The 12,881-nt window shown below is 39.2% G+C and overlaps 2 protein-coding genes across 3 annotated transcripts in view; both read left to right on the top strand.

Moving 5' to 3' along the window:
• Positions 1 to 1,298, top strand: part of elp6 (elongator acetyltransferase complex subunit 6) — a 3,619-nt gene extending 2,321 nt beyond the window's left edge. The window contains exon 7 of the mRNA XM_015372440.1: positions 883 to 1,298. Coding sequence (XP_015227926.1) covers positions 883 to 1,008 — 126 coding nt within the window. The 3' untranslated portion in view covers positions 1,009 to 1,298. The remainder of the gene's footprint in view (positions 1 to 882) is intronic.
• Positions 1,299 to 1,934: 636 nt separating this feature from the next.
• Positions 1,935 to 12,881, top strand: part of scap (SREBF chaperone) — a 34,322-nt gene continuing 23,375 nt past the window's right edge. Inside the window, exons 1-5 of one of the 2 annotated variants that reach the window (XM_015377515.1) lie at positions 1,935 to 2,111; positions 7,226 to 7,426; positions 10,449 to 10,566; positions 11,784 to 11,941; positions 12,430 to 12,650. In XM_015377515.1, coding sequence (XP_015233001.1) covers positions 7,293 to 7,426; positions 10,449 to 10,566; positions 11,784 to 11,941; positions 12,430 to 12,650 — 631 coding nt within the window. In that variant the 5' untranslated portion in view covers positions 1,935 to 2,111; positions 7,226 to 7,292. Of the gene's footprint in view, positions 2,112 to 4,411; positions 4,840 to 7,225; positions 7,427 to 10,448; positions 10,567 to 11,783; positions 11,942 to 12,429; positions 12,651 to 12,881 lie in introns of those variants that run through there. The other variant, XM_015377436.1, reaches the window with a different exon arrangement.

Below are 12,881 nucleotides of genomic sequence, written 5' to 3'. Positions count from 1 at the left end.
AAAAAAAAAAAAAAATCCCTAAACGAAGATTAGCCGGGGTTCTGTTGATGGTGACTGTTCCTTTGTTTTGTTGTTGTCCTCTGAGGTTTGACCAGTGAGAACTGAAATAGAGATGAAATATCTTTATAACCTAATAAGATACAGTTTGAAGTCTTAAGTTTTAGCATTTACAAACTAGGGATGGAACGGTATATGAAAACCGTCCGAACCGTTCGGTTCGACTGTCTCGGTTCGATTTGCGTGTGTTGCGTTCGGTTCATGCACTGCTCCTTTTTCTCATAGGCGAAGCGTGTACACTCCAGAGCAGAAGGTGGCGGTACTGCAACCAAAGCCAACCACCAGTAGTAAACAAGAAGAAGAAGAAGCGAAGCAGCGTAGCCGGGTGTAGCAGAAAAAAATCTGTTGTTGTGGAGAATTGTGTGGGTATGGCGAGTGGGAAAGAACAGGAGTTGGAAGACGCGCCAGCAGCACTTTATAGGTCTGCTGTATGGGAGCAGACCTACGATGACGGCGGAAAGAAAGTTGTGGATAAAAGTGTAACAGTGTGCAAGCATTGTGCAACACGGTTTGTACTATACAAGACATAATAGATTTTCCTAACAATCAACATATACCGATCCGAAAACCGTGAACCGATCCGTGGATTTTGTGAACCGTTCCACCCCTATTACAAACGTATAATATTAATTTTATAGGAGATAGACCTGACTCACATGTTTTACAAACTGAGTAAATGCAATCAGATGGGATTCCTTTGATAACTGTGAACCATTTAACTGTACAACTCAATTGAAATATCTCTGTAAAGTCCCTTCAGATGACTACTTGTGAATTGGTGCTATATAATTGAACTGAATTGAAAAAGAATATCTTGTTTTCCAGATGGAAGTTTGTTGGAAGCGGAGACAAGGCGATGTACCCCACCTGCAGACAAACCTATTCCAGTACAAAGTTCATGATAAAGGAGCATCCTTTTTTGCCCGTGGGATGTCCAGCGCTGTTCTTTAACTCCACCTTTTTATTCTCCATGTACAAATTTTTCAAGATCACAATACATTATAGATTTGACTTTAGAATTTGCTGGTTTGTATCTTTGCCTGGAGGATGGTATCATCAATCAACAAATACTATTGATCCTAGTATGTATGTTTCTGGAGGAATAATTTATTTATTTTTTTTTCTTAACAGTCTCACTAGTACTACAGGTTTGCTTTGGAATAGTTATTCACAATGTTTTTTTGATTTCACTGTAAGGTGCTTTGCACGGCTGTCAAAACAAGATGATCCTGTTTATTCTCTGCTAGTTTTTTTTTTTTTTTTTGCTGCAGCTTAGCTGACCTCCTGCCATGATTAATGCTTATCAATGTAATTATTTGGCATTCTGGAACATTTTAGATTTCAACAAATAAATAAATACTATCCTTAACATTATGGAAAAGGAAAAAGCAAACAGCAAAAGTCTGAATGAGAGAAATGTTTGATGTTGTATGTGAACTGTGTAGTTCAAAAGAATATAAATGAAATAAAAAGAAACAAACAGGAAAAAGTGTTTCTGTGATAATTGTGAAATAAAGACCATGATGGCTTTCCAGCATCGGCTTTGTTAGGTTATTGTACAAATCATTACCTGGAATTCACCAGTGCTCTTCGAGCTGTTGGTATAATGGTAGATCATCACATGGGAAATATATTGTAAAAATGATCAGTTACAACAATAAACTTTGATCACTGAAACAGAATTATATTTTATGGTACCACAAATATTTTGTTAGTATGATTATTATACAGTATGAGAATAAAGACGTCCAAGTGAGTCTTATAATTGAGCTCCAAACAAAATAGTGGAAAAATGTAGTATTGATCTTTGTCCACACGGGGTCGCTGTGGTATTGCCTTTTACACTGATGAGTGAAAGGTCAAAGTGGAGAGGTCTTGCCGGATTTGACAACCAACCAGCAGTTTTGATGCCTTTATGCTGTGCGTCGCCATCACATCGGAGCAACCTATGAGCAACTGTTAAAGCCGAGGATTAAAACTGAACCTGATCATCATTTTACCCCGAAGAGCCAAACCGATTAAATCCGTCGGAGCGAATCCTAAAGTTAGATCAGGTGAGTGTGCTAACAGCGCAGCTAAAGTAGCAGCATTAGCCGCGCTAGCTTAAAGGGAAGCATGGAAACTGCTGCTGTTTATTCTTAATATAGGGAATATACTAAAAACGTAGATAACCCTGGTTTTGTTTGTTTCTGCCCGACAATTATTTCTTGATTTGTACAGTTTATATAGCAGGTTTTACTTAACCTGACAGTTTAGTAAAGCTTCTGTTGCTTTATTTCCAAACCAAAAAAACAAATGTTAATGGAGAACTTTCTCCAAGAGGTTTCCCGAATAAAACCTTCCCCGTTTGACCATATACTATCCCCAAAGAGGTTTTTAACGTCACCATTTAAACTAACTTTTACCTTAGCGGCAAATAGAGAGGAAAGCTAACGTTGCTGGATGTCAATGAGCTAGCTATGCTAGCCTTTAGCATAGTGCCAAAACAAACTGAGGACAGGTGCTAAGAATCTAAAAGACATCTTTAAGGTCGCTGTTAGCCGTGATAAAAGACACTTTTTGGGTTGTTTGCATGTGGTTTAAGCTTTATATTATTACAACGTATTATTACAAAGTTTATGAGAAGTGAATTTCTTTAAAGAAAACACAGATTAAGTAAATATTTATGGTTCAAGTCCAAGAATGTGTCTATTCTGTATTTTTTTTATTTTTTTTAGTACCATTTACATAGTTATTTTCTAATTCAAGACCTAATATACCTTTTTTTGTGAATGCTGGTGTTTTTCCCAGGGCAAGTGTCAACTGTTAAGTGCCTTAGCTGGTTTTGGGTATAAACTTATAGTGAACTGTTGATTTGATCAATGTTTTATTGATTGATTGACTTTATTGATCTCACAGTGGAGGAATTAGCTTGTTAATGTTTTATGGCCTAAAATAAAGATGAGACAAGAGTAAGACACAACTAAACCTGTTCTAAGTTTTTCTTTGCTGTGGGCAAAGTCTAGATTTTTAAAATATCTCTTTTTTAATGTTGCATAGATTTGTTTCCATCAAACAGTAGAACCTCTCTGGGCCTGTCAGTGATGTCCGTGTTATAACTCGCTCCTCCAGGTGATGTTGCAACATGGTTGCATCAGCCCTTCCATCTATTCATGTGCTCTCTGTCTTGGGAGCCCTTCTTCACAATTATTTAACTTCATTAAAATATGTCAGTAAAAAGTTGCAGTTTTAGGGAATATTGATTTTAATAATAATTTGTTTTGTTTTTTTAGAATTAGTGGCTGTTGCTCTTAAGGATTGATTACTGCAACATAATTGATGTGGCCTTTTGTTTCTGCTTCTTTTAAATATTTAGTATCCATGAATAGAAATGGTCCGCCTGTTTAACATCATTAGTCGTCACGACATGGTTACTGATCGACAGAAACTTTCTCTCTCCTGTCATCGTCCCTGCTTGTATACTGCTCATTCACAGGGAGCCTCTGTGTTCAGTTTACAACAGAACTAAAAGTCTACGCTTATCAGCGGCGCATGCTTCGGTATTATGCAACTATGTCACTGAATTTTGATGCAGTTATGCTTCTGAGAATGGATGCAGCCTGAGTCTCTCTGGAATGTTGGTGGTTATTGTTTTTAGCTGTCCGCTGCATGTCTTGCATGATACCTAATGGTGCTTGCTATGCCGCTGGAATCAATGAAGTCTGGATGGGCTTGTAAATTTGGCTTTTTTGGAAGGATTGAAAGGAGGTAAGGATCTTGAATTGTTTTTTTTGTTTTTTTTTTTCTCCAAATCTTTTGTAAAATGTAAAAATTGTCAACCGAGATCTTCCCTCTGATTGGTTGCAGTTAGTTGTTACTGTAAAGATGACCAAATTCCTGACTGATGGGTTTAATAATGGAAAAATGAATACTGTAGACAACTTTTTTTTTTGACAGACATTTCCCATGCTGTCTTTTGGATTTCTTTTTAAAGTTTGCTGAGTTCTTGCTTTAATGTCCTGGAATCCCATTTCCCAACAATCGCTGATTATCACCTGCCAGAAACGGCTGAAGAGAGCACAAACCCAGCATTGTGCGGCCGCTGCCAGCCAACACTTTGCTGCTGGCTGGTGTCCATTGGGCACTTTCTTTGTGGAGGTGCTGTTGTAAAGACCACTTCAGCCTTGCCTTGCTTTTAGGGCACCAATGTCTTGGAATCCTAAGACCAAAGTAGGAGTGAGAGTGATGGGAGGTGGCCACAGGGTCTGTGCCCTGCTCGTTGAGTTTCCAATCGGCTCAATCCCGGATTAGTTTACTGACGGAGATGCTGCTGATCCTTTTGCCAAATCAGGCCTTGCAGCTGCACCCACATAACCCTGCAGCACTCGGTGAACTTAACTGACAGTTGAAAGATGGAGGCTTTCATTCAGAGGTTTTTAGTGAATGCCTGGCAAGAAAGTGAGTGGCACCAGGACTCAGAAGTTCTTTCTAATCTACAAATGCTTTAATTTAAACTCCTGTTTTTGGCTTTCACAGAAGCCATTGTGCAAGCTCGCTGTCGCTTTGTTTACTGTATAGAGTATTTATAACAGCAGATCAAGAGACCCCTGAGGAGAATTCCTCCCAGGGAATGTTTCCGTTGCTCCCGGGGGGAAGAACCAAGCCGTCACAGAGTTTGCCTGAATCAAGGAGAGAGCACTATGTCAACCACAATGCATGTAGGCTAAAAAAAACCAGCGCTGCTGCTTTCAAGCGACAAAAACAGGTGGGACCCCGACAGATAACCTGCTCCCCCATCAACAGGTACCTTTTCACAGCAGCTTTTGTGTTTGACAGAGTGGCTGATGTTATATGAAGGAAAGGTAAACATGTACTGTGACTTATTAGTATTAGTTTAAAGCTGTAAGGATTAGTAAGGAATGAAAACACAATGTGATACTGTTTAGTTTAAGCTGCATCTCTGCTTGTTTCTGGGTGGGAAACCTGAGCGCTGCTATCAACGCGTGTGAAAGGAAGAAATGACGCCTGTTTGCTAAGGGAGCGTAGAAAAGACAGGAGCTGAGATTGGATTGGTAACAGAAGTGAAGTGAAGTTACTTAGGAGGCAGTGAACCGGCCTGAAGGCAAAGATTTCACACAATCTTCCCTTATCGGTCTGCCTGCATGCAAAGGGAACAATTTGGTTACATGGAATTGAAATAGATTTATCAGAGGATTTCTGCTGTTTTTAAGAAACAGGCTGCAGCTTTGTGGAGTTTGGTTGTTAATGCTTTTTAAAATTTGTTATGATTTCACATCTTTTTTTTTAGAGCTGAAATTACATTTCCCACTGCAAGCTTTTGGAATGGCCATATTTAAAAATGTAATGTTTTTGCTTTGTTTATGCATTTTAGTGGTTTTATAATTAGTTTGAGTGGGTGGTTTAATAAACAATATGATTAGCAGCAAAAAAAAAAGGACATTTGAACATTTTATGAGCAATAAATTCAGCTTTTTAAAATAAAAAAATAAAAAATATATATAATTAAAATAACCCTTTCAACACTTTAATCTCTGTTTAACCCATTTCAAAAAGGTTCTCATGCCCAGATGTTTCCCTCTCCATGGCCACTGTCTATATTCTTTACTGCTAACATGAAAATACTCCCCTACTATCTACTAGAAAACAGTCCTGTGGGGAATGTGCCCACAGCTTTTTGGTTTCTGAAAGAGACGTGTGTGTTTTAAGAGCGGTCAAGCATAGGAACTGGCCTGACAGAAAGCAGATCTTTCTTTTTTTCTTTTTTGAAAGTCAGAACCACCATGTTTGCTAACGCTGAGGGAGGATGAAACTATTTCCATGTTTACAGCAGACCCAACGCCTGTCTTTTTTTCTGCAGAATGTGGCACAAGGGTGGCACACATTGCACCTTTGGAAGTTTTGCACCTTAGTCTCGATAAACCCAAAATCTTTCATGAAATAGAAATATACATGACACAAATATGTTTTCCTGGATCCTATGTGAATGATTTGCCTTTAGTTTGTAGGTGATACAAGGAAGACATTTTACAAAATTAACAAAATTGTAAGAAAAAAAAATCAAATGATGTAGAATCAAAAGATTAGCTGAAAGTTTTTTTTCTCTGCCTTAGGATCTACTGAACTGTGATTTTCTTGTTTTAAGAAGTTTATCAATATATCCAGACTTCATCACATATTTAAAATATAAAAGACTTTTCCTGCGATAAAGTTTCTATTATGGATGTCATTGTCTGATATTATTAGTTCGAAATTAGCCAAAAAACTAATATTTAAAAACTCAGATACTTTCATGCTGATAGAAACATTCTGCTTTTGTTGAAACTTTCTGTAACTCATGGGTTAATTTTACCTGAGTCAGTTATTTGTAATACCTTTTGATGTTGACTTTTGTTCTCTGGTTTAGTAATGACATTTGATCAAGCCTTTTTTAAATATTCTACAGTATAAAATAAATAATTGAAGCTGGTGTGATACATAATAATATTGTATCGGGTCAATATCCTGTCAGCCAATTCTCAAAGCTGGGATAACGGGACATTCCTAGTTTCTAAGGTCTTTGTGTTTCTTGTAGGCCCGGCTCAGGTCACCTCTTCTCTGATACCCCAATTGTGTTATTTGCATTATTGCATTATATTCATCTTCATTCTAAGGATGTCCTGATTATCGGAAATTCGTCCAATAGCCAAAAAGACGAATTTCAGAATATATTGGCCTGCATCTAAAATGTCTGATAACAGCAGTGCTGTATTTCAAACCTGTTGTTGTTTTTCGACTGTTCATCTCTGTATCGTATCAGGAATGAAAACATTGAATCTTTAAATTCCTTCTTAATTCACCATAAATACTTTAGTTTCAAATTGAATCTCTTAGCAAAGCATATTTACTCTGAATTTACTCTTGAGTTGACAAATAGTGTTTGTTGGACTTATAAATGGGTGTTTTCTTACAGAATGATGTGTTTACATTGTTTTATTTTTGTTTTAGTTTTTTTTTCTTTTTTTCCGCCTGCAGACTGATTTCCACATCAGTGTTGGGTTCAGGGTCGTCCCCAGAGACGCTAGAGTTGATGTTGGGGCAGCTGCCTCAGAAAGTTGCAGTGTTTAAAAAAAGCAGCAATGGAAGGGTATGATTTTGTAGACTGATGACCTTTTCGTACATTTGGATTCAGGTCTCTGGATGCTCCGCGGCGCCCTGTCCTCGGCCGCCCCGTGCTTCCCAATGGCCGGGAGTTGACCATGAGCAACAGGATGACGCTGCGCGAGCAGCTGAGAGAGAAGATCTCGGCAGCCTTTTACCGGCACGGGCTGCTGTGTGCCTCCTACCCAGTACCCATCATCCTCTTCACCTCTGCCAGCATCCTCACCTGCTGGTAGGTAAACTCTGATGATGTTCCTGAGCCGATTCGTCGTAAGAGATCATTTATTAGGATTTGCAAATGTATTTATGTCCATTCTAGTTTTTTTTTCTTGCCATAAGAGCCACAGACTTCAACGTAACTTTTTGTATTTTATGATTTTTCAGTATTTCACTAATAGAGGACAATCTTTAATACGGTTTTCAAGTTTAATGCTCAAATGAAACATTAACTCCATATTTGTATTTAACCCTGTTTACTCAAATACCCTAAAGTTAAATCCAATTGCCATTAAAAGCCACTTAATTAAGAGTTTACCTCTCTGTGTTTAAACTCGGTGTAAAAAACAGACATTAAAGGTTTGATAGAGAGCATTTGGGAATGAATAGCGTATAGATGACCAAGGAACACAGCAGATGAGTGAAGGAAAAGCTATGGAGAAGTCTAAAGCAGGTTTAGATTGTAAAGAGAGTATGGCAAAACTACGACCCTGATTTAAACTGGCAGTTTTGGCTTAAAGAGCATCAATTAGAGAAGGAGCTGAGCTTAAACGGTTACTATGAAGGTGTAGCGATTTGATGCAGGTGCTTTGGCCAAGTGGGCTAATATCGAATTGCATTTGACCCCCAGCATTATGTCGTCGGGCTGATTTCTTTAATTATGGAGGGAGTTAAGTTGATGGGAGTTGTTGGGGAGGATGGAGATTGTTGAAGCTGGATTTATGACCAACCTGGGAGAACATCAGGTTTAAAACCTGCAAAAGACCCTGAACTGGTGTAGAGGTGACGTTTGAAAGTGAATTCTATTTAGGTGCATCACTGGACAAATACGAATGGAACACCTTTTTAATTTGTATTTGTTAAAAAAAATAACCAAACCTTTTCCTCTAACTCAATTTTCTTAGTTTTCGTTTATTACTATATAATAGTTTTTTTCATCCATTCTTGGACAAGCTGTTTAAAGTTTGTTTTATCCTTTTTATCCACATGTTCTAATCTTGTAAAGTTCTTAGATGTTTCGCCCACCTTTCATCTGCATCTGTTAGAAAACTTTGATCAGATTTGTTCTTTTATTGCAGAACTTTGGCTTTATTTGCTGTGAACTCTGTGGAAAGGTTTTAGACCCACAGTTTGACTTATTTCCCCTTTTTTGGCCTCTACTGAAACATGAAAGAGAATCAGAGTTGTCATACAAAGTGGATACGCTGAACTGCGCAGAATAAAGCTGAGATTTGGCTCACTTCAAGGCCATCTGTACACACATAATAACAGTTCCCTGCTGACAGCACCACCATTCACATAACACGTGCACATACAGTGTCTCCTCTTGCTAAATAAGTGGTCCAAAGAGAGGACATAGGTCAGAGACTTGCCCGGGCCCCATCAGCGCAAAGATTGTAAAACAATCACACCGATCTAAAACACAGTCATGCACCTGCTGCGTGCTTTCCCTCAAGCATATTACAGCAGGGTGCCGGCCAAATGGAAGACTGCCCGCCACCCAGGGGGGGGAAAGTGAGGGAAGAAAGAGCTTGTCGACAGGGCTGTTAAAGGCAAAGCTGGGGCAGAGGGCTGTGAGAAAGTGGCCCTGGGAGAATGGGATGCCTGTCTCTCCATCTGCCCAACAGGAGGGGGGCTGGCTGAACACAAAAGAAGCTTTTGTGTAGGTACAGTGACCTGGGAGGACTGGAGGAGGCCGTGGAAAGCATGGATGCAGGGAGCCTGGTGAAAGGAGGGGTGTTTCACTCAACCCAGAGACGCATATCTAAAGGAGCAGAAAATATTTGCCCAAGTGGAAAAACTGCACTTCAGTCTGAATAGATGATCTGTATTTATCAAGATAAATGGATCAGAAATGTTTTTGCATCCTTGAAACGGCCTCAATTAGTGAACAGAACCAGCTCTGGAAGAAAGGTTAATTGACTCTGACATTAAGTCCTCCGTTTTATTTTGTATTGGTGAGGTTGCTTTTTTGTATGAAACAATTAATACTTATTAATTCTGAATAATCGATTATTGAAATAATGGTCAACTAATTTGATAATCGATTAATGTTTAACTGGAGTATAGAGGCTCTAAAACAGGCCTTTAGCTGACAGTGACCTACTTTGAGAAGCAATTACCGGTATACCAAAATTTGAAAAAAAAAAAAAAAAACTATGAACATTTTGCATTAAATATTAAAATACCCTTTTAGTCCAACAATGCTCTATCCAGCCTTCTCATTTGGAAACGTTTTAGTTACATCTAGTTTGATTTCGTAAAAAGTCTTCTTTGGCTATCAGATTTTTATTCGAATAAATAATCAACAGATTAATCAATTTGCAATCATTAGCTGCAGCCCTACCATTAATATGCTCTATCAGAAGTCATCAAAGAACACAGTTTTAGCTTCATTTGATTTAAATTCTGTGTGAAATCTTCTTTAAGGAGCATTTTTCCACCCGATTATTGATGGATTAATCAATTAGAAAAATATTCGTAAGTTGCTTAATGAATCATTTGGACCAAGAGATAAATGAGATGATGACACAGTTAAGCCTTAGTTTTTCTGTTCTGACCTAAATATACAAACCTTGCCTTCAAGCCGAGACCTTTTTTCTTCGTGAAAGAACAGTCTGAGTCTCAGATCCCAGTTATAGCACAGTTTCCTGTTTCATTCAGGTAAGCACCTCTTACATGGGCCCAGACATGTTCGTGACACAGCGTTGGCTGTTTTCTTGAATGAAATGGACCAACCTATTTCCAGGAGAAAAAGTGGATCAGTTCTGCCTTTATTTAGCGGGTTTGAATTGGCCAAGCGAGAAAAGCCAGAGGTGCAGGTTTAATCCTCCCAGAGGAATCTGTCAGACACAAAGGAAACACCCAGCTATCTTTCCACTCTGTTCATCTTGGCTTTCAAAATTTGTATGTAGTCATGTGGCCGAACTAAAGAGCTGGTTTGTTGGTTGTGTGATTATTTTAATAAATTATTATTTAAAGTATATTTGAAAGCACACCAGGACTCACAGGTTCCCTCTCCACACTCATTCTACCAGTTATCCGCTGCTGAGGCTTCCCCTGCCTGGGACAGGTCCTGTGGAGTTCACCACAGGGGTGCGAGACTACAGCGTCCCTTCCCATGAGCCTCAGGGAGATCTAGAGCGACCTGATTGGGTAAGAGAGGAGAGGTCACATATGTACTTTATTTGGGAAGAGAAAACAGAAAAATAACACAAGGAAAAGGATCTCAACAGTCCTATATGTATAAGCAGTGCTTTGCCGAGGTCTTATGCACCTTGTACCTTCCTGTGGCTCTTGTTACAACCACAAACTGCCATGTAAATTTGGAGGTGGCGAATCTTAATGCGGTTCTTCACAAAGTCCATTTCCATGGTGTCATTTTGCTTCTACTTAACAATTATACTGTGATATCTATATGATGCACAGACTTTTACTCTGCACCTCCATCTGAGACACCTGTACCTATTTGTTTCTGTTTATATGTCGATGTTTACATTCTACCCCTTATTTGCACATAATAGTGTCTATTCTATACTTTTATACTTTTTAAGTTTTTAGCTGTTAGTTATGTTAGAGGACCGAGAGTCCCTGCATTTCAATACCTCATTATTGGCAATAAAGCAGACTTAATTACTTACCTAATTTTTCACCAGTCACATACAAAGGTGAAAAGTAAAGACCTCTTATATTAATGCTTTTAGAAGTACTTAGAACTGTGTGTACCGTATTTAACAGACTAAAGGCTGCTACTTTTTCCCACGTTTTGACTATGCGGCTTATAAGACGTTTTTTTTTCAACTTTTCTGTTGATTTTCCTTATCCCCAGAGGGGGAAGTCAAAGTTGGAAATGAAAGAATAAGGGGTTAATTTTCATTTAGCACAAGAACATGCTAGCAGCAGACGCAGCGTAAAACAAATTTCCTGAATTCACATATTTTGACATCTATTTGTCGCATTAAGGCTGCAAAACCAATGAAGAGACTGGGCATAACTCCTGCAGAGTTAAAGAGGTAACAAAGCCCCGTCTTTCAGTAGAAGCTCTTACTGCTGCGAGCCAACAAGCTAACGGGAGCTAGCATTCTTCTTCGTTCCTACTCCAGCTATATGTAGAGCTCCCCCTACAGGTTTGGTGGGAGACAGTTCAGTAGATATCAGCAGCTTATAGGCCGGTGCGTCTTATATATGCAAGTTTCCAGTTTTTCTAAAAAATGTAGTGGGTGCAGCTTATAGTGAGGTGCGCTTTATAGTCTGGAAAATACGGTAAACACAATTTCGACCAGCTAGTTTAAATACATAAAAAATCTAATTTGTGTGTGATTGCTGATTAATGTGTTGCCTGTCTGTGTTTGCGGGCTGTGCTTATGCTGCAGTACCATGGACCTCCGGTCGCCTACATTCAGCAGGTGTTGGTGAAGGCAGCGGTGTCGCCGTGGGACAGCAGCCTCGTGCCGGTGGATGTGTTCCGGTCACCTCTGGGTAAAGTCTTCAGTCTGCTGGAGGAGATCCGTAACCACGTCCACTCCGATGGGTAAACACATTTTTAGATTACTGATGAAGAAGTGGTTAGGTCTTGTGCGACCATTGTACCAACCTTTGGTGCTTATGTGATAAACTGGCCTCCTCATGCTTTTGCAGAAGGTCAAACAAACTCTGGACCTCAACCTGTTTTGCGTCAGCAAAAAAGAAAACATCCCTGACCTTACAGAAAGAACAGCTCTGAACATGTAGTGAGCTCTGTTTGTTGCAAACTAGCAGGTTTTGGAACTGTCCCCTCTTGCACTTGTTTAGCAGCTGCACCATGCAGGACTGAGCTGAACCCTGATTTGTAGGTCAGGCGCTTGTTTACGAATCAGCTGACGTGTGTTTAAACATACTGACCTCAGCCATGTCTTCCTTTTATTCCAGTTAATACTAAAGATCAACACTAAACATTGATCGTTTGATCTCAAATAGTTTTATTTAAATAACTTTTTAACATCTCTTTTTTTTCTACCGTCTTGTTTCTTCTCTTTTCAGCTCTGGCGTCCGAAGCTTGGAAACGCTGTGTCTCCAGGTGACTGATCTGTTTCCAGGGTTACGGCGGATGCAGTCGGTGCTGCCAGAACATGGCTGCCTCCTTGTTTCTCCTGGTAACTACTGGCAAAACCAGCGAGATCTGTTCGACTCGGACTCGGACCTCCTCAGGACCATTCAGAAACACGAACCAAAAGGATTGCACACCTCAGCAACGCTACGAGGTAGAGACTAAGACCAACCTGTGGATGGTTGCTGAATATGATGAGGATGGATGCCGTGGGAGCTTGTAAAGTCCTTCCCTTTTAGTTTAAGATTTTACACCAAAATCTTTGTGTTATTTAAATTCTTACTAACTTAACTTTGCAAATAAACTTCATTGTGTTTCTTTGGGGTTTTTTTTTAACCTGGAAGGAAACAATGAATGTTTTTTTTTTTTTTTTTTATGTTTGGAG

This window comes from Cyprinodon variegatus, unplaced genomic scaffold (genome assembly GCF_000732505.1).
Source record: "Cyprinodon variegatus isolate N-32 unplaced genomic scaffold, C_variegatus-1.0 Scaffold0, whole genome shotgun sequence".
NCBI classification, from domain to species: Eukaryota; Metazoa; Chordata; class Actinopteri; order Cyprinodontiformes; family Cyprinodontidae; genus Cyprinodon; species Cyprinodon variegatus.
This window is presented reverse-complemented; position numbering and strand designations above follow the sequence as displayed.